Source organism: Lepisosteus platostomus, chromosome 13, assembly GCF_059453375.1.
Source record: "Lepisosteus platostomus isolate fLepPlt1 chromosome 13, fLepPlt1.hap1, whole genome shotgun sequence".
NCBI classification, from domain to species: Eukaryota; Metazoa; Chordata; class Actinopteri; order Semionotiformes; family Lepisosteidae; genus Lepisosteus; species Lepisosteus platostomus.
In genome coordinates, this window is record NC_142623.1 from 40500569 (window position 1) to 40526595 (window position 26027).

General features: G+C 37.5%; 1 protein-coding gene across 2 annotated transcripts in view; it reads right to left on the minus strand.

Annotated features, from left to right (window-relative positions):
- The window catches only part of unc5a (unc-5 netrin receptor A), a 195953-nt gene that overhangs the window by 37407 nt on the left and 132519 nt on the right, over nt 1-26027 (minus strand). The window contains exons 3-7 of one of the 2 annotated variants that reach the window (XM_088604630.1): nt 25064-25207; nt 19181-19284; nt 17934-18114; nt 13540-13707; nt 5547-5711 (exon numbers count right to left, since the gene is read on the minus strand). In XM_088604630.1, coding sequence (XP_088460756.1) covers nt 5547-5711; nt 13540-13707; nt 17934-18114; nt 19181-19284; nt 25064-25207 — 762 coding nt within the window. The remainder of the gene's footprint in view (nt 1-5546; nt 5712-13539; nt 13708-17933; nt 18115-19180; nt 19285-25063; nt 25208-26027) is intronic. The other variant, XM_088604631.1, reaches the window with a different exon arrangement.

The window sequence follows — 26027 nt, forward strand, 5'->3', positions numbered from 1 at the left end:
TGCTTCATTCATGCCATTTCATTTCCCCCATCTTGCAGAAAGGAGATATAGGGGACTTGGCTGGATATGCAATTAGTTTCCTTTCACTTAGCAGCACGGAGATGCCCCATCAGAGGCTGGAGGATGGTTACACATAACTCATCCTGATCCGTCATGCTTCAAAATAAATCTCTAAAATTCACAGCCTTCGACTGCATTCAGTGAGTGCGCCTGTCATAGCCAAGCTGGCATTGTAAGCCAGCACTTATAGACAGCGGCTCAGGTTTAATTACCGAGAGTGAGTTTGAAATGCTAGGAGTGACCTCTAAGGCTCTCTGTACCTCCCAACACGATCGATCCCACCCATCATGACTCTTTTAGCTGACAGAGACTTCTGTCCAGGTTTACCTCTCTGATTCTCTCACCTCTTTGTTCTCTCTCCAATCTCCCCCCAGCTTATCGGCTGATTGCTCCTATGCTTTATCAGGTGCTGCAGGTGCACATATCAACGATCCTCTTTTACTAACTATAGCCCACAGCTAGGCCTCTCCTGGTGCGCTCATTGATTTTCATATTGCGTTGGAATAATTAAAACGATGTCCACCAGGCTTAAACTGACAAGGATAATTAGGTTTTACGATCGGATGCATTTCTTGCCATTTAGAAAAACAACTTCTCATTCACTTTCTCTCTCCAGCTTCTAAAAGGATCAACCAGTTGTCGTCACCTTGACACCTTTTTTATCTCTGGTTCTATCAGGCTCCTTTCAAAACACACACAAATAAAAAGCTTTCACTACAAATTGAAGTAATTCGATTTGCAATGAATAGGTTACTGATAAACAAGCTCCTGCCCTTTTGAAGGTTAATGGCTGTTTCTTTTCAAATGCACCTTGCCACATTTTGCCCAGTGTCATAGAGGAGGAGATGTGCATTTCTGAGCAACAGATGCCTTTGTAGTGTGTTTTAAAAGTTAATGAAGACTGTGTGTTTGTGTGTGGGCCGGTGATGGTAAGCATTAATTTCTTCTCTTTGAGGAAAGGTCTGGGGTTTGCACTGATCTCTTATTGTGCGTGTACCTCTGAGTAACAGATCCAGCTCTATTTAATCAGGCTCCCTGTTGATTTAAATCACTGCGGTATGTCTGACTAGCCGTGAGCTGTGTTGACGGTTTCTGATTTGTGTAACGCCAAAATGTTCATGACAGTTTCCCGGCAAGGCAGCAGTCCCTTTCCACTGGATGGTGGGTAACAAGAGAAACCTCAGATGTCACATGCTGCTTGTCATTGACGTGAGTGCCGACTGGAGCTGAGAGTGGAGAAGACTCAGGTGCAACTTCACTGAGATAATGGATCAGAGTTCAGTTTTCTTCTGTTGAAACTTGTCAGATCAGTAAATCTAAGGATAGAGCCACAAGACATTAAAGCTTAATTAACCAGACACTACCAATAGTATTATTATTATTAATGAAGTGTTTCCTGCAGTGGAAGTATTGAAAAACAAATTTCAAAATATGGTACCAGTATGATAAACCCTTTTCCAATCTAAACACTTTAACATATTTAAATGGGCCATAAAAACAAAGGAATTTTTCAGTAGTAGAAAATGTTTAATGACAGGGCTAAACTGCCGATCAGGTGCTACTCACAAAATATGCAAACATCCAATGAACAGTTCTGTACTCACTGGTTCTTAAATCATTCATAATGTGCTTAGCTGAAGCAGCAGCAAGCTTTTATAATTTTATACTTCATTATACAAATTGGGATGATAATCATTTTGATGTTACTCTAATTTTACTTGGCCCAGTTTCACAGGAGCTTCTCAGAAAATCTGTGCAAATGACAAAATGAATATATGTTCTGCTGTTTTCGTTTTTTCAGCCATACCTCACTGTAATTTGCTTATTCAGCTTAAACAGGACTCCTCATTATGCTGAGGAGAGCAAATATTTAGCTTGTGATCTAGCACTTTCACACAATGATAAGGATATCCGAATAATGCATGAGGACTTGCTCAGAAAAGGAATGCCTGGCTTATGTAAAATCGCAAAAGCTTCCCCTTTTAAGAGATCAGAATACTTGTGATCATCAGCTCTGACATATGCCCTTTACTGTATAATGAGTGAAAACAGAAATGTTTCTGTGGCAAATCATCTAATGCTCCAGGCTTAGCAAACTGAGTTTTCGAAAGGGTCACAGTGTAATTATATATCTGAAACACAGATGGGAAAATTAAAATCTAATTTTAACTGCTGTGCTTAACTCTTGTTTTTCAAACCACGCTATACATCTTTTTTTCTTCAGAGGAATTTAAAGCTTGAACTAGCAGCCGACCACAAAATCAGTTCAAGGCACACTAAAGGGGATTCTTTCCCAGTTCTGGAGGTTTCTGTGACTTGGCCCAATGGAGCAAGACCTCTGCTTGTCATGACACAGAATTCTGTCAATGTCTGTTGGACTCTATCTGCTATGAGCAGTTTGTGACCAGGAATTTACTTTCCTTTCCAGTGGCATTACAGTTTTTTATGTCAAATGCAGCTATTAAAACGACACCTGGGAAACTACAGAAATATATCTGATGCTGAGCCTACAGACAGGAGTCTGAGCTCTATCTTCAGTTGCCAAGGCCACCAACCCATTATGTTTAACTTGACCTCTAAAACATATCTGCATTGCAGATCGTATTAATAAGACCTGCTTAATATTCTCCATAGTTGAGTTCATCACTGTAGGACACCGCAGCAAATAAGTACTGTATCTGCATTGATGCAAAAGAGATCTCAATGGGAAGCTTTGGATGAGCACCAACTGTACCATGAACTCAGTAAAGCCTACTGCTCATTTCCCAATGGCTGACATCTTCCTGGTTATAATTCACACAATGTCTGTCTATTAATGAGTAGGTATGTACTGTAAAACACTGGGCGTCTCTGGCTATCTTCCACAATGTGAAATCCTCCCAGCACTATTATGCCCTCACTGTAAAGTGGCATAATTCACCATATTTTTAATTACACTAGGAAATTATTCACAGTTGTTATTGGACAACTTGTTAACTACCACTTTGCCCAGATAGCTGTGATGTGTCAAATATTTTTAAAGTGCAATCACTGGACACTATAACGAGCATTCAGCTGTCTTATTCTAGCTCAGTGCTACAGTGTATTTACCATCACATATCACATCATTTAAACAGAAGTAAAGACCAAGAAACCTGAGCGGTAAGTTCAATATGTAGTGGGTAGAAAACAAAAACTGTTATGTATATAATTACAAATTAATATCTAAAGGGGATTACAGACTAGCAGTAAAGTTCTCTTTAATTTGGCCATACAATTAATATCTATCTTTTAAGCACTGATCTTTTAATCAATACCCATTAAGATTAAAGTAGCTGAGGAATATTATAAACTAGGAAAACTGGTGTGCAGAGAGCCCTGGCTCTCAAGTCAGCCAAGCTCTGAGCAACACTAAGAAAAAAAAGACTTAAAAAATAAAATATCCACTCTTTAATGTTTATACCTCACTGTTAGAAGCACAGGGGATGGAATGTGGAAGAATGTGAGGCTGCAGCATTATCAGAAAACTGTGACACAGGGATAACTAAATAATGGCTGGAGGAGAATGATGGTGTCGAATATAAAATTAGTGGGTACAATTTCTGGCAGGATAGAAGAGCTGGTGATGTAGGACTATATATCATAAATGACCTGTAATCTAGAGAACTGAAGCACAAGGGTACAGGCAGTTTAAAAGTCATATGGCTAAACTAAAACATAAAAGTGCAGGACACTTTTAAGGACAGAGCAGACCACCTAAAACAGATGCATCTTACTGTGTATTAAAATCAGGAAGGCATTAAGCAAATGTGATATTAGATTATCGGAAGTTTTCAACTGTCCACACATAAAATGGGATACTGTGATAGGAAATAGTGAAGGTGAAATTGATGTAGCTGAAATGCTTATTCTAATTCTAATACTAATTCTTTACCCAGTTTGTAACAGCACCAACTGATTAATCTAATCTTTTCAAACAACAAGAGAGGAGATGCGATAGCAAAACTGAAAGAAAAGAAACATGGCATTAATATAATATCAGTTGATGTACTCTTAATCTCTAAAAGAACGTAGGGTTTAAATTAAAAAAAAATTGTGGCTATCTGACTATGAAGAAATAAAATAAATCTTGAGAATAATGTGGTCTAAAAATAACCCATAGTGTTATAAGGCTCAAAACAAATTCATTGCTAAAACTAAAGTCCAAGTTAAGAAAAGCATGGTTTAATTAAGAAGAGAGAACTCTACAGATTGTGTAAAATGGTCAAAAACACAAAGACAAACAGTACACCAACCTGCAGCAGGTGCTGGAATGCATTTTGTAAGTCTACAACATTAAAAGTTATGTAAAGGTTCAAGTAAATATCTTAGGAGATAACAAAATGATTTTTTTCAATTAATATTTTACAAGTTTACAACAAACATAATTGCAATAACATGCACTACAATATATTACAGAACAAGTTCCAGCAGTAAACTATTGTCTGACACTGAGCAGGACGAGGATGGTTAAAAATATGCTAGGGTATTATGGTATCTTTCACTGTATATTCTAATTGTGTTTTATCTTGTGTATTCTTTTTATTTATTGTTGTTCTCATTCTGTAAAGCGCTTTGAGAAGCCACCTTTAAAGGCTCTACATAAAATTAAGTTTATTATTATTATTATTATTATTATTATTATTATTAGTACTTAAAGTAAATAATTTAACATTATCCAACGACCCCTTGCCAGAATATCTAAACTTTCTATTAGCCAGGCAGCAGAACCCAGCAGTACAGACTGGACAATTGCAAACATAAAACTAATTCATAACAGAGGAGAAGGAAAACTGTTGTCCTGCTAGCCTTACATCTGTTACTTGTACAGATATGGTAATGATAGGCTGAACTAAAATAGAACAATATAACGAAAACATGGCGTTCTAAGAGACGACCAACATGGATTTAGAAAGGGCACATCTTTTTAATTAACTTTAGAATTTAGAAGAAATAAGTTGGCCTTGTTTGACCTTTCTTATTTTCCTATCTTCTTGTTTTACTAATTAAATTCTGTCCAAAAATAATCCATTTCCTTCTTTGCAAGCTAAGAATAGAGCTAATGAAAAAGCACCGTGGCTTTTTCCAAACACTGGAATAAATAAATGTTTTTTTCCAAACACCGGAATAAAAATGTAATTTATCTTTTCCCCCAACAAAAAACCAATGAGCTTTTTATGATCCCATAAAAACAAAAACAAAAACTGTGTTTTGTTACACCAGAGACAGTCCAGCACCTTTTCCAAACCTACACTGGTGTGTCAACAAAACACAAAGATTTCTCCACAACCTCTGTTGTCTCTTGCTCAACTGACATCTTTAACCATTGTTTCTGAGAAATGGGAAACATAACTTTCAGTTAACTTTCATTATTGTGTTAACCACTGGAATGTCACACTTTTTTCCAACTAGAGGCGCAGCAGAAGGCTGTCCTGTTTTCACAATTGGTCAGATGGCATAACACTCACTTTGTGGGCACAGCTCACTGGTGCAGTTCTGGGACTGGAGATCTAGGCCTTGGCAGTCTTTGCCTCCGGTTCCCGGCACTGGCTGAGTGCACTCCCGGCTTCTCCACATGGTGCAGTCCGCTCCACAGGCTGACCATTTACTCCACTCGGTCCAGCCTCCGTCCACTGGTGATAAAAACAACGACCACCGTGAAACCACAGACCCATGACTGACAATCCACTGGTGAACTGGCACAGTATTTCTACTGGGTGAATTCCTGATGCTTTTTTTCATTTTTGCACAGTAAAAAAAAAAAGGATTAAGACAATTTCTTCTTGTAAAATTAATAATGGAAGCCTTCTGGTTTCAGGTATGCATTGATCTCTTTCCATTAATATGTCCTGTGCAATGGAAAACCATTCAGAGGTACCCTTTTAATTTTTTACGAACCTATAACCGGTACTGTGTGGTATGGATACAGTACTGTATGTCACCCTTTCTGTGTACAGTAGGTCTTGTCCTCATACTACAGTTGAGTGACAGTATTTGTGCAGCAATACTATTCCAATGTTGTGTTTCAGCCCCCCACACAGTTTAATAATGTTTTCTGAGTTGTTAGCCTCATATAGGTTTTGAAATACAGACTGATATTAGCAGCCTCACACATCAAGTCATTCAAGAATGCATCCTGCAGAAACAGGTCTTTAATTTTTTTTTAGGATATGCAGTGGTCTTATCATGAAAGATACTGGTAACAGGAAATATCTTAGTTGTATAAAAAAGACCATCAGGAATGGTAAAAATGAGGATGGTTTGCAGGAAATAAAAAAAACTAGGGATAAATTGAATGAAAAGACAAGAAAACAATTAAAGGAAGAATGTGACAAATCCCTAAAGAAGTAAGGATCATGAATTTTTAATAATCCATAAAACTGCTCATTGATTTTTTAAGTTTCCTTAGGGCTAAGGATATAAATTCACCTAACATGTATGAATAGAACTGTAGATTAAGTGGACTAAGGCCAATAGGTGTAGCAGCAGGTTGATACCACAAAACTGAAGAAGAAACACAAAAATGCAAAACATATCAGTTAAAACTGACTAGCAAACTGTAACTCAGGAGCATTCGAAGTGTTGATTAATATATTTAGTGGATATACATGCACTGAATTTAAACCACTATGTAACCTACATCATCAGAAAAGGAAAGTGTTATTTGGGTGTGAGGTTTAGAGCTTTTGGGGGAAACACAGGTAAAACACAAAAGTGTGTGAAGCATGGACATTAAAACACTGCTTTGGTGTTCTGCCTAATTTTTTAAATATAAATGTATTGGAGCTTATAAACAATTAGTGGTCCAAAGCAGAATGAGTTCTATGGAGATAAGGGACTTAGCGAAAAATGTGAAGAGGTTACAGAGCTACTTAGAGAGAACATTCATATATCAGATCTCTAGGGAGTACTTTGACACTCACTAGACACCTTTGTGACCATTGAAAGGGACAGGAGAAGAAGGCAAATATTTTTAATGGATGTTCATCTAGATGTACAAATTAAATATCCCTTGGAGAAAAATGTTTAAAATGTCATCCACTGAAAAAGCGTGAGGCGATTAATATTTTATTATTATTATTAATAATAATAGTAGCTTCAAAAAGTCTAAAAGAGGGGTCTTTCATCATTCCATTGTACACATTCCACAGCTATACATATGGAATTGATTCTGATAAAGAATTTTTAAGTGTAAAATTTAGAAAATGGCTCCGTAGAAATTATGTTGAAATGAGTTGTATCTGCACAGAGCATGAATAATTGGATAATTGGTTTTGCTTCCTATTAAGTGGACCCATATTCAGACAGAGATGCTTAACACTGTGGTCAATCATTTGGGAGATGGAGCTGAATAACTCAGGAATTAATGCTTAATGAATGCATTATGATTCTAGACACCATACTTTCTCTTCAGACCATAAAAATGAATTTTGCTTAGAGACTAAACACAACTCTCTGATCTAAAAAAGCTGGTATTAAGGCATTAAAGTAAGAGGACTGAAATAAATAATAAAATAATGATGTTAATGATGATGATGATGACCCATAAAATAAAATTTTATAATTAGAAAAAAAAATGAGAGAGAAAACTCAAATATACAGAAACTTCCGCCAAGTACAAGAAATAAAGAATTAATTAACAAAAATAAACATATAGTGCATGTATAACCAATGTAGTAGCTAACTGTATCATTATGTACATTAATATACATATATTGTAGCCAGAATCACAGAATTCCTGTACATTAGCAAGAGATACCTTTGTTGCCACACTAATTTAAGCAATTTGGAAATTTAAGGCACTCATGATTGTTGTGATTTTGGGACATTTATTGACCAAATAAAATCCTGTAATCCTGAGCAGGGCTGAACCCCTTATTAATAAGTAGTGCTCATAGTCAGAACATCATATTTCATTTTCTGGAACTAATTTACAATGAAACACCTACCACATTCTTTCCACTTTGTTTGATGAGTGATGAAATGCATACATTAAGACAGTTTTGGTCTTGAATGCTGTGACAAAATCTTCATCCATAAAATACCAAAACACGCTCTACTAACGAGTTGACTTTTGTCAGAAATACTTCCTCACAATCCATGACCGTGTTACATCCCAAACTCGCCATGACTCGGGACAAAACGAAATGCTCAAATCACGACACGCAGGAGTCATTCAACTGTCTGCTTTTTCACTGCTTGAGCAAGTAGTTTTTTTTTTAAAGAGCAATCGACAAAAAATGGCAGTAGTCTACAGGGAGTACGGTATCTTACGTTAAAGAAAAATTAGAAAGGCATTGTGGTTGTAGCGATGAAGGGAAATAAAACAAGAGCAACATCCTAATACACAAAACGTGCTCAAAAAGTGTGCCTGCGGACTGAATTTCATAGACCATACTCTATGAAACTCAAGCTATTTTTCTTTCTTTTTTTTTTGCATAAATGATGATGAATGCTAGTTGGTTAACAGGACGGTGTTCTCATAAATCTGAATTGTCGAGGGATTCTCCTGTGTCACAAGCGGCCCCGGTCTAGTGACAGATTGGGACAAGCCATTTGCCTGTGGTTGCAATTTCCAGGCAGAGACGGAGAGGAGGCAGAGGAGAAAAAATAGCCAGTGTGCGATGTGTTTTGCTGCCGGTTGCCGTGGTTCATTTTGTGACAAGTTAATTTGTTTAGATGATATTTATTTAGGGCAGCCTGCCGAGCATGCACAATCTCTGCTGTGTGTGTGTGCTTGATAAAAAAAATCCTGGGAGACAAATTCAGAAGCTTCAGGGCGTGTAACCCTAATTATCAAACATTGTGCCTGTAGGTATTTCATGACAGGGCACAGGCAACTGATAAAATAAGCAGCATTTTTTTTATTTCCATATCCACTCAATCAGCCATTCAACTTGCTCTTGGGAGCATTAGAGATGGACAACGGCACAGATTAGATTTTCTGTTTTTTTTTTAACTGCTCCTCTCTTTTATGGTCTCATGCACTGGTGTTCAATACTTTCATCAATTACCCAAGGATATGTTTCCAGTGAAGAAAACAAAGCTTACCAGCCTCTGGAAAATAAAGTCAGTAATGGTTAACTGGAGTTTGTGAGCAAACGGAAAGGTAACTCGCTTTTTTTTTCTTCAACCACTGCTTCTCCTTGTACTGCCAGCAATAAAGGCATTCAAGGCTTTATCCAGTCTTAAGATAAAGCATGAAATCTTTTTATTGTTGCCATTGCATTTGCTTTGTGTACAGTTGACAGCACTAGAATCCTCTTGGTGAATCAAACTGCACTGAACCTTTGTTGCAAGTGCTGCTGACAGACAGAACTTTCAGCTGGGTGAAGGCTTTGCTTGTTTTGTTTTCTCTAATGGTTGTCCCATTAGCCTCTCTCTTCACTCTGCTGGACAGCGCTTTAAGCAGTGCATGATTCATTTTAGAAGAGAAAATGTGCTGCAACTGTTTACAACCCCCTTTTTGCAGCAGAAACTCCGGCAAGAGCCTTTTCCAGCCTACCCTCCCTGCTTATCCATAAAAACCAACATCCATCATCACCGAACTCCGCAAACAGATGGCCTAGTGGAATACAATTACCCTCTATGGCATCACTTGCAGGCCTTTAATCCAGGCCTAGGCATGCTATGGTCATCATAAGTTTGACATCTTACTTTTTCCCAGCTGGTACTCATTATGATGGCAATGCGTCTTTTTTATGGACTTAAGAAAAAAAACTATCCTGTAAGTCAGTCTGTGGCAATGGTATCTTGTTACCTGAGCAGTAACTGAATGGTGAACAGAAAGGCAGTCGATTCAGAAGCTGCTACTGTAGTTCCCTGCTCAAAATTGGTCTACACATCCTGTGCTATTTAAATAATATTTTAATGAGGTTCACAAAATACACAGTAAAATACATCAACATTGGCTTTAGGTCTACAACTGCCATGGTTGTTTCTTTATGCATAATTTATTCAGACATTTATCCTTAAGCTTTTATTATTACCAATACACTTGTAGAGGCACCAAATTGACAGTAATTTCAAATGCTTTCTCACTATAAACATTCTGATTAGTCTGACATGCTAAAATCACTTCTCCCTCACTGTACTGCAGTTTTACATCTTGAAAGGGAATGCTTCACAAGCATCAGTAACATCTAACCCACAGTCAGTAACCAGCACTCCTGAGAGACAATTATCCTTTGGCTGAGTGAGTCTCATTCAAATATTATAAATGTGGAAAAATGTCAGAGAAAAGAGAAACAAAAGCCACAGGCCAAGAGCAACTGAAATTCGGTTCCTGCAATAGTCAACTAGTAGGAAACAATATAATGAAGTCCTAATCTTAGAATTCTACTTTGTTATGCTATTTTAAGTCTTACAATATACAGTATGTGGAGTTGATTTCATTATTTGGACTTATCTGACAACCACTTCTGTGTAATTGTATTAATAGGTACTTAGTTACAATTAGGTTTTACTTTCCTTATTAAAAAGAGAGAGAGAAGTGGAAATAGCATGGATTATTTTATTTTAAGGAACATTTGGCACTTCTCCAAAACGTAAAGCACTGCTCCGAAATACTTACAATATAATAAAGGAACACACTGGAGATGGGATACAAACACGGTACAGGTAGATGTATGATTTTTCAACATCATTAATTCATTTGACTTCCTGTGAGCTTTTCAAGGTATTCATCAGTAATATTTCATAATGCGCTCTAAAAACAAAGTAAGTGGCCATGAGTGTGCATTATCATATTCACCTAAGCACCTCCAACTAATAGGTGAGAAATTTAAATCATTTTAAAATGTTTTACGTGCCAAGCCGCCTGGAATGGGTTTTACAAATAAAAATGATGATGTTCTACTGTGAAGATGGCTAATGATGCATAAGAGCACAACTTGATCCTTCTAAGAAACTGAACTTTCTTTTTTCAGCATATCTGACCAAAACCTCATATTAATAATGTGCAGATCTTAGCAATCCACTCATACAGGGTTCTTATAAAGTTAGTTGCCCTAATTAAACAACTATACTGTGAAAGGTATATTTTAAGATTATCTTAACAATGAACAGTTACTGGTACTACAATTAATATTTATCAGATCATGGGCCATACATTCCATTTATATAAAATATTTTTAACCTACAATATAATAAAACCGTTTAATAGTGTCAATAACTTGGTATCAAAGGATTTCTGCTAATATGTGTTTAATATAAACGATCTGATTTTCATATGCAAACACTTTATTAATACATAAATGGATGTTAATATTTGGTTTATTATGAATTTTTAAAGCCTTGTGAGCAAGCACTTAACTCTTGTTAACTTAATAAATAAGCACTTAACAAATAACAAATAAGTCAAACTCCATTATGTCAAATAGGGGACAAATTTTAATGATCACGTCAGTATAATAATGTAAGGTAGGAATATATGTTTAGCATAAACTGATTGAACATGGATATCTGCACTGTACAGCTATTTTATAACCATGCTGAAATTGGTTTAATATCTGCAAAAACAAAAGCACTTAGTAGTACATTATAGCGCCATCATAGGTATAATGTAAATGACTTCAAGACTCAAGCATTTCTGATTGTTTTTAAGCAGTAACTTAACTTCTAGCCATTTACCATATGGCAAAGTGTGCTGCTGAAAAGTCAATGAAATGAAAGAACATAAAGGAAAAAAATGTCTTCTCCAGAGTGTGCTTTTACCTTGATGAGGCCGATTCTTGTGTTTTTTTCTTCTGTTTTGCTTTTTTGAAACTGATCCCTGTTCTGCTCCCAAGCCCCAGTGTATAAATGATGATTTATGCCCCTGTGGTGGAGGAACAGTGTTTTGATAAATCGGGATAGCTGGAAGAAGTCTCAGATGTAATTTTTAGGCGCTACTGCTGTCAGGCCATGTCTGAGTGCAATGACAAATGGGGGAGGGTCAGTTTTCCTGGAGTTGCAGTTTTCTCTGATGAACAAACAACAGTGGCAAAGTGCCTTTCTTGACTGGGTGTGCAGCGAGGCTGTTCCTTCTGAATCGAGGGGTCTTCCAGTTCAGAAACTCAGTTTCAGGATGGAGACAGATATCTATACCGAAAAGGGAGTCTATAAGGAAGTTTTTACAAACACGAGCACCTGTACAGCATTCATTACTGTGGCTTCTTTCAGAAAGGAAATGAAGGTGGATATACCTTTTCCAATCCAGGGTACGTTCTAGACGCATGCTGCATTAAAAGATGGGCTACTTTTTACGTGTATGTTAAATGGCCTCTGTATTCTCAAAACCCTCTTCTCTCAGTTTCTGTTCCAGCAATGTAAGACTATTTGTTTACCATACAGAACTGTGCCATATGTGGTGCTCTTTTCAATATGTGGTGTTCTGAAAAACATTATTTCGTTCTCCAAAGTGTTCTCAGTTAGTGTTTGTTATGTTTAACCTTATTTTCTATCACTGCTTTGGTGCATTAAAATTTTAAGGCCTTTTGCATAAGGGTTGTCTAAAGTGTGTTATCACTGCAGTACAAAGAGTATATTTATCTTATATACGTGGTTTCTCCTTTGCAATGCGAGAAAGGACCAGCTCTATGATTGTGATGAACAAAACTCTCAATATCCTCTGTATAATTATTCAACACAGGCCTATGCTATTGATAGTACAATAGAAACTGCAATGTCTCATGCAGAAAACCTTTGCAACTTTATTGTCATTGAGCGGCCCAAATCTAATAGCTGTGCAGGTTTTCATGACAGGTTTATATCAGGACACAAACGGAGCTGTCTTATTTACATGAAAAACTACAAGAAATCAATACTAACCAAAAAGACCGAGACATACTGTACAGCACTCTAAGCTGACAAGGGACAGTTGTAGTCCAAGATAACGATGCCTAATATGCTAACCTGATGCTTCCTTTGGTTTTAAATTTTAATGCCTTTATGTTTCCTGTACAGAACCAAAAGATGTCAGACAGCTGTCTGACGGCACTTGTTCATGGTACTTGCAGATGAGGTAAAAAATATGGAAAAGTCAGCTGTCGGCCAAAGAGAAACATTTATATTAAATCAAGTGGCGCAACAAAAAGAGTCTACAATCCAGAAAATCGTATTGTCCTCAAAATCTTAACATGGGGACAGGGCCTCCTCTTAAGAATGGGCATTATTGTGGATTTAAAGAAAAACTCAGGGTGGAAATGGTGCCTTTTGTATAGAAACAAGCATGTCTGTTCAAAAGGTCTTTACAGCAAAAATACCTTTACTTGCTTGCCCACACATGCTGCCTCTTTGAAAAAAACAGATAGTCTTTTCCTCTGTAAGTATGCCCAGAATGAAGAACGACAAGTCCCTTTGAAATAAGAAGTGGGCATAATGCATGCTTAAGACTCACATGGCTTTCATACAACTGCCTGTCAGCACTGATTGAATCCACCAGCTCTCTTTGCTAGGGACCTGCTGGGTGCTGAGTGTTACCTGGACATGTGGTAGTGCAGGCGCTTTTCTGGACGTTCTGCCCCTCGCAGAAGGTCCCTCCGTTCAGGGGGGTGGGGTTGGTGCAGCTCCGGCTCCTCTTCTGCCAGCCCCGGCCACAGGTGGCGCTGCAGGCCGACCACCCTGTCCACGTGGACCAGCCGCCGTTGACTGACCACGGGGGGAAATGAACAGAGCAGCCAGGTTTACCCGACGTGCGCAGAATGGACAAGGGCAGTGCTGGGGTGCGTCTCTTGACAATGAGGTCCCTCAGGTGTCAAGCACACTACACTCAACAGCAGCCCCAGTGTACGACCTATGGAGTGCTATGGTCAAAAGAGCTCAGCACACTTTAAGACACTTTAAAACTAAAATGATTGGGACAATATCAGTGACTCAAGAATGGCAGACCCCTTTTCTATTTGTATCGCCCTTTTCTCTACAGTTTCTTCTATTTTCAAGTTCAGTAAAATGGGCATCTATTTTTTTTTTTTGGGGGGGGGGAGGGAAGCGTCTAACATTTCCCAAAGTTCATCTCCAATCGTCTCTTTTTCATTTTTTTTTTTTTTGGGTGGGTCAAACGGGAACTAGATTTTCTCTCCTCTGAGCACATTACAAAATAAACCACTAATGAGAAATAAACAGGCGCCGAGGTTCAGTCACGACCGAGGGGAGGTGTCTCAAGGTGTCTCATATTGGGACGAGTTCAGGGGGGATATTGGAGCAGCTGTACTGTCACAGTCACCCAGCAATGGAAACTAGCTCCTCCGATGCCTCAAATCCAAGATTTACACATTTAAGTGCTACCAAGTCAACACCTCATTAATTATAATAATCATGCAACACCAGTGATGTACAGTTACAGTCTTTCTCTTGGTGTTTCAGCATTTCACATTGGCATTGTTTGGGAATGATCTTTTCACTCGGTTCTTTTAAAATGTACAGTAAGCTGAGACTACAAATCCTGTTCATGTCAAAGGTGAGAAATCACTGCCAGCAAGAGTGCCCTGCCCCGTCTCCACGCCCTGCTCTGTGAGGATTTAGGGACCCTCACAATTCTCACTTCCAAATCTGATTAAGCGACTAAACCCTGTGTCACATCCCTCAATTGATACACATTCTCATTTGTCTCTCTCTTCAAGGCAAACAGGAGAAAACCACATCCAAACAACTCTTCGCAGAGATCAAATGAAAAGGCATTTACTTTCTGCCGTTGTGATTTTACATGAACAAAAGGTCTCCAGTGTTTATCTTTGTCTTTGTATGCTGGTTCTAAGAAATAATGTTTTAAAGACAACTTCAACTAATGAACACATGTTCAGTAAACTGTAACTTTTACAGTTTTCAGTGTGTAGTTTGTACAACTCAAGCCCACCCAGCCCTCCAAAGCTCTCACAGGGTCAAGGACACCATGACTGACTTAATCCCACCCAGAAGCTGAAAGCTCTCATATGGTTGAGAACAACATAGCCACTGTTGATTGAGGTCATACGGTCATATGCTCAAACGGATGAAGTCAACTGCTACTGCTTAGGGAATCCTGATGACAAATATATATATATTATTTGTAAATCCCACTGTGTGATTAAAGGCTTGTAGTACCATTGCTCAGGAGAATCACATTGCCACAGAAAAAAAAAAAAGAAAAAAAATCAATGTCTTGAAGACAAAGAATTTAAACTCAAATTATGTTTAATCAAAGTCATGAACATGAAATTGCTGGTCTTTGGGATTTATTTCCCAAGTATATTCATGTAATTAAATTACCAGGCCGTTCTACATGCCATAAAACATAAAACCAGGATTCCTTTCCCCACAAACTTCAACATTTTGAATTATGAGTAAATTGGAATATTATCCTCTTTTAATCCTTTTTTCATTCATAAATGAAGACTTGAACCCCAGTTTTCCTTCAGTAGGTTTCCTTATAGGTTTTGAAGTGCAGAGACCACAGCCCTTCACTTATGACTCATGGTAACTGTTAAATACAAATGCTCTTCTGGGAGAAGCTTGTCTGCATCATGTCGATGACAAATGGTGGCGTGGAAGTTAATTTCGGACTTTTTTTAATTTGTGGATGTGATGACAACATTTACTTTATAAAAGTAAAACAAACATTAAAAGGACAAATGAAATGCAATCAATGTCGATTCCAAAGCTTTTCCGTGGTCTGACAGAAGATTGCGTGTCGTTATAGATGACATACAGGAAGGAGATGTGATGAACGGAAGGAATGTGACTGGTAGGGTCACGTTAAATCCAATGTAGGTAACAGGTCACAGGGTTTAAAGTACATTTGAACATTATAGGTGTTTCCAGTGTAATCAGAATTATACTGACATCAGCCTAAGTAAACAAGTTAGACAAGGCTAAAGATTAAAAAGCTTTATAAAAACTGCAGCAAAATAGCTCAAGCAACATACATTTGGCAAGATATGACTTTGAAGCACGGTAAAAGCAAATCTGGTTTTGCCCTGGAGAATTCATGTATAGCATCATATTGCCATATAATGACATAAATGCCAGCAGTTATGATTTTTTAAATTAAATATTTCTATTCTCCTTTAACAACTGGCAGATCAGATGCTACAATGGCTTTCCCTGTTATGCTAGCCCTGTGCCACCCAATCAAATGTGGAGTGTTCAATTACTAAGACTCAGTCATTAGAAAATTAAAAAGAAAAATTAAAATCCTCCAAGGAAGAATTTCCCCTCAAGCTCTTTCCACTCAAGAATTAGGTTGATTAGACAGGCCTGAGGTGCATTTGGTAGTCAGGTTTACATATTTTTCCAAGTATTCTTCCCTAATTCCCCCATTAATCTCCCTATGGTCTTGTTGAATAATTTCCTTACCTCTGCTTCTGAATTGATTGGCCACCTTGGTGAAGCAAATCGCTTTGCCACTTCACCTCTGATTACCTCTTATTGCTGCTTACTGCCACTTTTTACAGGACCTAGTAAAAATACTGCCTTTTTTTTTGTTCCAGGCTTTGACAAGCAAGCACCTGCAGTTCAGGCATAACAAAACACTTTCTGACTTTAAAATGAATTTGGTAAATAAATCAATTTCAAGTGATAAATAATATAAATTCAAAAATGTAATGAATACAAGGGGAGTGAGAGTGATGACCCATTCTGAGCCATCTGTATTAATAGGCCGCAATTTTAACCTAGTAATGAATCATTTATCCCTTCATGCAGTTTTCAGAATCACAGCCTTGATAAGTGAACGATGCCTTCTTCAAAGTGATAAGCCAGCACAACAGAGGCAACGACAGATATAAAATAAAGTGTTTTCTCTCAAACAAGGGATTTGAGCTGTACAGCATAATATCATTATTTCTAAAAGGTGAAATAGAAGAAAATGACCATGTTTCTCAGATCTTTCATCTGTCCATCTAAAACCAGATCTAATCAACAGTTTAAATATTACATCCTGAGATTATTTTAAAAAAAAAATCTGCCTGTCTATTTTTTTCCCCTTTCTTCTCAGTAAAAAATTGGAGTTTGAAGGGCCTTATTGTTGCCATGGTTACTGATTGTTTTGCTGTCAGACTGTAATTGCAACATTTCAACATTTCTGTCTTTGCTGCAGTGAGGGCTGTTATCAATATAAAAAGCAAACAGAAAAACAACAACAAAAAAACACCAGAAAAGTGTGCCTGTAGATGACAAAATATTTTTGTACTTTCTCTAAAATGTGTTGTGAACACTATACCAATAAATCACTAAATTGCTTTTTCTTGCATTTTCAAAAGAACCCTTTGGTTTGTTAATTAACACCTGCTATGCACATAAAGTAATAAATCAATATTTTGTTTTAAATAAAAACTAAAAATAAACCCTTTAGGTAATGCCTTCAGCAGATTGGTTTTAAAAGCTCTTCATTTACTAGCAAATTCATCTCTTTTGTAGACTGCATGGCAACCTGGAAAAGCACACAAACACATCGTGCCTCCGAGGTGGAAATCTTTCTTGTTCAAGATGTCCTTCTCCTTTGTAATTATCAACTGAAGATTTTATGTACCAAACAAAATCAATTCTATTAAAATGTACTAGTTCTTACCCTAGCCTAGCATCACAGTGAAAATAATTAAGTATACTTTCTGCATTTTTGCAAAGGTTAAAAAGCTTGTCATTCCACATCATTATGGACTTCCTTGAAAATCTGACAGAAAATGATAAGACTCAAGTGCAAACTTAAATGTTGGATTGTTACTTTTTTCATGTTATTTATGCCAAGTGGAAACTGCAATCATTAAGCTCTTCAATCCCAATGCTATTAACTATTACCAAAGGCTCTGGTTTGCTTGCATTGTTAGTCATTCAGTATCTCACACTTGGCCATCTGTAGTCAGGACAATGAATGGATGAGAAAGGGTAAATAAGGCACTTACCATAGACAATGACTGTGGCTGATGAACTCTTCCGCCTGGCCACTATATTCTTAGCTACACACGTGTAGTTGGCTGTGTCTGCTAAGCGGGCTTGCTTGATGATGAGACTGTGGTCAATTGTGATATAATAGTTGGTGTCACTAACAGGATCGATCAAGTCCTCGTTCTTCAGCCATTCCACCTAAAAACATAATAATAATAATAATTGCTTACACTTATATAGCGCTTTTCTGGACACTCCACTCAAAGCGCTTTACAGGTAATGGGGTCTCCCCTCCACCACCACCAATGTGCAGCATCCACCTGGATGATGCGACGGCAGCCATAGTGCGCCAGAACGCTCACCACACATCAGCTATTAGTGGGGAGGAGAGCAGAGAGTAATGAAGCCAATTCATAGATGGGGATTATTAGGAGGCCATGATTGGTTAAGGCCAATGGGAAATTTGGCCAGGACGCCGGGGTTACACCCCTACTCTTTTCGAGAAACGCCCTGGGATTTTTAATGACCACAGAGAGTCAGGACCTCGGTTTTACGTCTCATCCGAAGGACGGCACCTGTTTACAGTATAGATGGAAGATTGCTTTTGATGGCCGATAGAAAACTGAGACCAATTTGATCTAAAAATTAAGAGACACCCAGCTCGTTTGCCTTTAAGACATGCATCTGTCTTTCCACAACAGCAAGGAGCACAACAAATCGCAAGTGTTTTATTTTATGGTATCAGAGAATTCATTTCTCTTTTCTATTAAGCTGAAGTTGTGAATTAGATGTCTAGAATCAATTGAAAGATAAACAAGAATCAGTTTTTCAGCTCAAGACAGCTATTTGAGGCACCTCATTAAAAACATAGAACAAAAAATGCATCAAAAGGCCTGTACAAAATTGCTTTCAAATAAAGTCTGAAAACCCAGGTCATCTGAGAGGGGGCTTTGTACTGTCAGTCTTGTCCATTTTGGTGGTTTAGAACTGCAGTAAATGTAAGTGAAACAGTTGGTCTGAGTCTGGAGTGAGACACTAAATTAGGAACTGAAACAGATTCTTGAAACTCAGAGGCAACCCCATATTTCATTAAATTCATGACATGGACTACTGCAGATTTTTATTTTTAAAATGGAAATTTCTGGACTCTAAAATCATCGGTGTTAAAAAGCGAACAAGTGATCCAATCAGCTGAATTAAACAACTAACTGAATCAACGAACTTTGTTTCTTGTTTTCAGCGGAAATACGGAGGTCCATCTTACCTCTGCAGGCGGTATCCCCTCGGGGGGCTGGCAGTGCAGAATCACCTCCTGGTCCAACGCCACTTCCTTACCCAACGGCTCCTTTTCGAAATTCTTCCTCAGATCTGCGTCCAAAAACAAATCAGACACTCATCAACAGCCTGAGCTGTCTGTGCCTTTTCCTTCAGGCCAGAGCACATGTGACATTTGGCGAATGTTCAGAGCCAGGCTGGTAACTCTTAGCAGCAGACATACAAACAAATGAAGGTTCCATGGTTACCAACCATTTGGAAACTGGAACACCGATCTCAGATTTTTCAAAAGCGATAGAGGAGGTGAAAACAAAACCTGTTGATATTTGCATTTGATATTTTGTTGTTAAGCAGTATTATGCTTCTTGAGTTTTTTGTAAACCTGGTAAATTCAAGGGAAGGCAGGCAGATTGATCTTTTCTCCCTGTGTTGTGTCTTGTCCCCTGTCCTGGTTGGGACTGTGGTTTTTTTTTTTGCAGTTATTATTCTTAGTAGGATGTCACTTGGTGGTTGTCTCACATGAGCACATGGCTTAAGGCAGCTTTGCTTCTCGCTGTCAAAACCCTGCGCTTTGCTCACAGGCCTTTGTCAACATTTTGGGAGAAAGGAGTCCCTATCACACCCTCCACTGCAGAATTTCCATACTGCTCAGCTCATTTAGAATTAGATGCCCCAGGGTCTGGATGGGCTGTTCTATGATCTTTAATTCTCTCCACACCAAGGCTTAAGATTACCTGAGGAAAAAAAACCTTGATGTTCTAACCAAAGATAGTTTGTAAATGTGATTGTGATTGATCAATATGCGCACTTCATTTCTGAACAGCAAACACCCAATAAGAGGTTGCAGATTTGTCGCTGTCATGGATGCCAGAGAATTCTGAAAATAATACTGTATTATTCACAGACTATATACTGTTGTTCACTCTTTACTCAGTACTCAGTACAAACTCAGTACTCTTTGAAATAAATCACTTATGAAAATAGCTACTTTTTCCAAATAGGAAAGAAAACACTCTCCCAAACTGCATTTAAACCACAACTTGTAAACTTGATTTGTGGTGTCAAGTCACTGGGTAATAAATTAGGAAGCAAGAGCAATTATCCAAAGCAAATCTAACACATTACTGAATTAATTTATTGACAACAGCCTCATATATTTGTAACTTAGACTGCAAGACATAAAAGGGGCTGAACTAGTGGCTTCATACATCAATAACATTAGTTTCCTTTGCTTATTTTGCTTTCATCTACCAATATATACCCAAAGAGCTGCTGTCTTCTTGTGTTGCCTGTGAGCATGACCTTAATTACAAACAATAGATTTGTTTCTCCAAGTGCATTCCAGATAAAGTGGGCACCAAATGTCAATCATGTGCTTATGTGATCCTCACAGTCAATAAGGAGACTGCTTTTAGTAATTTATTCCCTAAATCAGATGTTGGGTCAGTCTGGAACAATAATGATTACGAAAACGTTGAGGAGAATTGAGTGATCTTTGACATTTAACTTAATTAAAGTTGATATAACATTGCTGGAAGGAAGGTAAGACATAATGGCCCTAGAAGGCTCATGGATCTTATTTCTCATTTTGGAGAAATGAATGCTTTCTTCCTACATCCATGACATTGAAAAAAGGAAGGACAAGAGCACACGCGAATGCAGTGCATTTTTTTTTCCTTTTAAACCTGAATTAATGAATGCAGGACACAAACACACAAATACTTGTTTAAAATATTATCTATAATGAACTTGTTGAGAGTTTGGGTTATATCTTTTAGCGTCCTCCCAGAGGCTTCATGACTGAATCAAGGTCATAATCTGTTCCAAACCTGTTTCTGTTTTGAGCACAAGAACAGCTGAGAGCTTACAACTTATAGCTAAGATATCCAGGGATTGCACACAGCTATTTCTTGAAAGAAGAAGGGTTCCAGCTTCAATAACATGGCTCAGTAGCTTGTTCCACACTCCCATAACCCTTGGTATTAAAATGTTTTGCCTCTCAGTGTAGCACATTCTGTTACATCCTGGAATGAATCTGGTGGAATTTCTCTGGGCAGATTCCAGAAAAGCATTTACATTACCTTTTTGTAACACGGTGACAAAAATTGTGCACCATAGTCTAAATAAGGTATTACTAGTGAATTGTTACAATTTAAACTATATATCCTAAAATTGTTTCCTCCAATCACTGTTTCCTCACATTACATAGAGACAGAGTCACCAGCTCTGCTCCTAGAGAGAACCTATTGTATGCAGCCGGTTTTATAGGTATCATTAAATCATCAATTTCTAAAGACCTAAAACCACTTAAGTGTGATCGGTTGAACAGGTGATGTGTAAAACTAAGTCATTTAGAGATCATTTGGAACAAAAACCTGAAGACCCTTCAGCCTTAAAGGACAAGATTTCCCTTAATTGAACAAATTACTTGCTTAATTGATCAAGAACTGAACAAGAGATCTTAATCTTTATAAACCAGGCAATTAAGGGTGACCTAAAAGACAAATTGGAATAGCATTCTTCAGGACCAGCACAGGATTTTAAAATATTTTAAGGACTCCTCCTCATGAATATCTAGCTTATACTGTATATCTGCATACACTGCATTAAAAGCTATCTACTAAATATTTGCCCAATGTTTACGAATTTCCTTTGCTGCTTAAGTAGTGTTTGCTTACCCTCTAAGTGGGTACTGTATTTTGTTCTGACACAACTAGATTACTAATATGTCAGATTGGCCACACAAAAAGAGGTATGTAGGAAGAGAAGTTGTTTTAATACAGATATCTGCAGTACTTTACTAATTATATTAAATCCTATTGAGACACAGATGATCACTTTTAGTAATAATTATCTCCATAATCTTACATTGATCTAATCATATTGTGCTTTTTACAGAAAAGTATTTAATTAGACCTTATCCCATCAAAGGAAATTATCCCTGTCTCAATGACTCTTAGAAGAGTTTTGCTCACAGCCTATGAACAACATCTCTTGTTTCTTGGGTAGAATACGATCAGGCTGTGGAGATCTTGCTTGCCTTAAGTGCTTCTAACATCTGCTATAATATCTGTCAACATTTGTGCCAATACTATTAAATATAGAGTCAATTTTTTCTTTTCATTCTGATTAAAAAATAATGCAAATGTGAAATGTTAAGAAATGAAACCTCTATATCGCAATGTGCTATGTTAAAGGAGAACTGCAGCCCCAATTTCTCAGACCAGTCATTGAATCCCGGTAACAAAATAAATGATAGAAAAGTTTTACAAATTTTGAATTAAGCACAAAATCGCAAAAGCCGCAGAAAAATACCAACGTGATCTGCATGCAGAGTTACCAAATAGGTTGTATTTGCCGGCATAACCATCTCAAAATCCTGATCAACATTTGTATTGGATTAAAAGAGATGCACTGTATTCACAAGCCTGGGTGTTTACAATGTAATAAGGCTGCCACATCATCGGACATTTTGTTGGCTTGTTCTGAATTGCAGAATATGGCGCTGCCCATACCTAGACATTTCAGCTATTTTGTGATGTAAATTGGAGGTTTTACAAGATGCTGTGTACATTTGACTTTCATTGTGGTTTGAAATTCACTCATTAATGCTGATTCTTTCTAACCCCGAAATACAAAAATAGAGTTGCAGTTCCTCTTTAAGACATAGTTGGTATGTTCTGGAGTGTGGGTGCTGGAACTGAGGAAGAGAGTGTCTTCACTGCACACAGGACCTTTTTCAACCAAGTTTGATGCATGTGTCAGGAATAAATGTCGCATGAACCCCATGTCAAGCAAGAGAACAATGATTACATATTCAATTAAATCATGGAAATAACAAGCTAATATTGAAAATCAATTGACAAGACAAACCAATGCTGGACTAAATAAAGTGCTTTCATGGCATTCACCTGAAAACCTGCGAAACACACGACCACAGCACCTACAATACTTTCAGATTAATGAATAACTGCTCTCTCAATTCTTCACGTTCATCCACAGAGTGCAACAGAACACGGATGCTGATCAAGCTGATATGTTTTTTTATCAGATGCATTCAGAACTAGCCTTCCCTGAAGATACTGTTTTCAAAAGCGAGGTCCTTAGAGGTGAGGGGGACACTCTGAGTGTGACACAAAGGCTGCTGCTTTCGGAAAGAGAGAATAACTCCAGATAGACCCTTCTTTGTAGTAGAGATTGCATTATTTTGTTTTAAACAGCTCTGACCTTGGCACTTCAGTACCACAATAAAGAGGAGATTTAAGGAGTTTAATGATGCCAGAAGCTGACAGACATTTTTTTTCCCACTTTCAAAAGAACTCTCATCAGCATAGACCGCTATAGTAGTGAAGTGTGGCAGAACCAAAGAGAAACAACATCTAAATTGAACAGTTTAAACAAAAACTTATATTATTGTTAATGATATTTAGAGAATACAGAGACAGACAAAGAGGTGCCTCCTGCTTTTCAGTTTTAAATGCACTTCCACATCTTTTACGTACTTTCCAGTTGTGTCCTCTGGGTCGGGGTTTGCTTTTGATTTTGAAGAGGTCCACCTAGTGAACTTTCTCAATGCGTCTGAGGGATGTTGAATACTTGATCAGATCTCCAAACTCAGTATTCGCACCCCAGGAAATAAACCCAGGCCGCCTTCTTGAAAACCAGGAATCCTGACCACTAGACCACATAGGAATGATCTATTTAAATATCCCCCCTCTTTAACCTTGATTGTTAGAGTATATGCACACACTCTACCATCTTCATTAGTTTGAAATGCGTTTTGATCAACACTTGATGCACCTCCCGGTTGAGAATGGCTATTGAAAGAAAAAAATCTCAGGGAACAACACAAGATACAGCTGCAGTAATGGAGCAAGATCTTTGGTCATACTGAAATGAGCTCAGAGAAGACATAAAGGAAAGGATAAGAGCAGGCTTCCTCCTTTTTTCTACACATTTTATAGCGTTCATATCGCAGTCACAAATCACACACCTCTTAAAGTTCACGCTTTTCCTTAAGGCAAGCTTGACACCTACTAATGGAGATCTTGGATCCACCAAGAGGGAAACGGAAACAGCTTATGCATTTATAGTGATAACTTTTAATTAATTAGCTGTTTTATTTTTAAGTTCTATTTGCTTGGTCCTGCTGCTCTACACTACAACAGAGCTCCCAGTTATATAACTGAACCCTTAATTAATGTACAGTAGTAATAGGATTAATCTGAGTGCCTCGTTTTTTTTTTCAGTGTCTAAACATGTTTGAGCCTGTCTTTTAACCCCTTGCTTTTCATAAATAACTTAATACTTCCATCTTAGAAAAGACATGCTTGAAAAAGGGTCCAGGCAAACAGCTTGTAGTACAAATGGACTAGCGGGAATGAGTCCTTGGATTTGAAAAAGCGATGCTGTGAGATGAACGCATTTAGTCAGGAGTGAAACGCACATCAATAGTCAATTGATGTTCTATTACATTATTTTTCAATCAAACACTCTCACATTGCACTTATAATAAATAGGAGTCAATGTATTGTGGGGTTTTATCATTAGATATTAGTAGGTAAAAAACATTTTAATTGACACCTTGTGGTATGTTGCATGATACACAGATTTAAAAAAGCAACTTAGCTGGACATCTTTAAATAAGGCAGTGTTTTGTGCGATCTAAAATTGAAATGTTAAAAATGGAAAAATTCTAAATCAAAGGTACAAGTTGTTTTCATTATAATACATTATGAAATTTCATTAGTACTTTACATTTCAGCATATTATTAACATTATTTTTTGAGGAAAATAATAATGTTATGTTAACAAAATAGCTCCCTGGTCCCAAGAATGGAAAATATTTAATAGGGAAATGTGTGGCACTTACAGGCAATGCGAACATAAGCCTTCTGGCTTTTTTGTGTTCCTGAGGTGCTCCACGCCACACACTGACACCAGAAGTCCTCCAGCCCGAAAATCTTCTCCACCTGCTGTCGGGAGATGTCTATCTTCACCTGCATCACTGGCAATCCTACACAAGCACAGACACACAAAATCCATAACGTGACATAAGACTGAACCCGTCCAGGCAACACGCCAAACCCCTCAAATCACTTTCCGGTCTCTATTGGCTAACACAAATAGGTATGAAAACTTTTTGGTGTGTATAATTTGTGAAGAAACCAGTTATACAACAGCTACATGAAATACAAAATTATCTTTATAAAGCCAGTACACTATAGCTTGAAATCAAAGAATATCCTTTCTTTTGAATGACTGAAACCAGATAACTGGTATTGTATTATAACCTAAAGCACATTCAGTTCAATGTACATGTTCAGTTAATTTTCATAAGTGTGGAAAAAAATGTTCAATAATAAAAACACAAAGCAAACATACTAAAACTAGGTAAAGAGAAGCATCATTCTTAAAAAAATCTTGGTACATAGTCACTCTAACCACTTGGCAGATCAAAGAGGTGATTAAACATGAAAGGTGTTTTTTTATCTTTTGAATAAGACTACAGGTATTGTGGCTATGCCAAATAAATAAACAATATTACCCACAAGTAGTTTTCTTGGTTCTTAGTTAACTAGGACAACCAGGATTTGACCTTACATTCTCACTGAACCACCAACCCTAGACTTTCTCGAGCAAGAAATAATACTACAGAGGGCACAAGGTTTATGATATGTATGGGAAAATTCTGTATATGACATTTAATATGATTGTTTCAGTTTTCAGACTATGACAAGAATGCAGAGGTTTAAAAAAGTTATTGGCTGTCCTATTGTTTTGACTTTAAGAAAAGGTCACTCTCGTATCAAGGAAAATGTCACATCTCCGAGGGT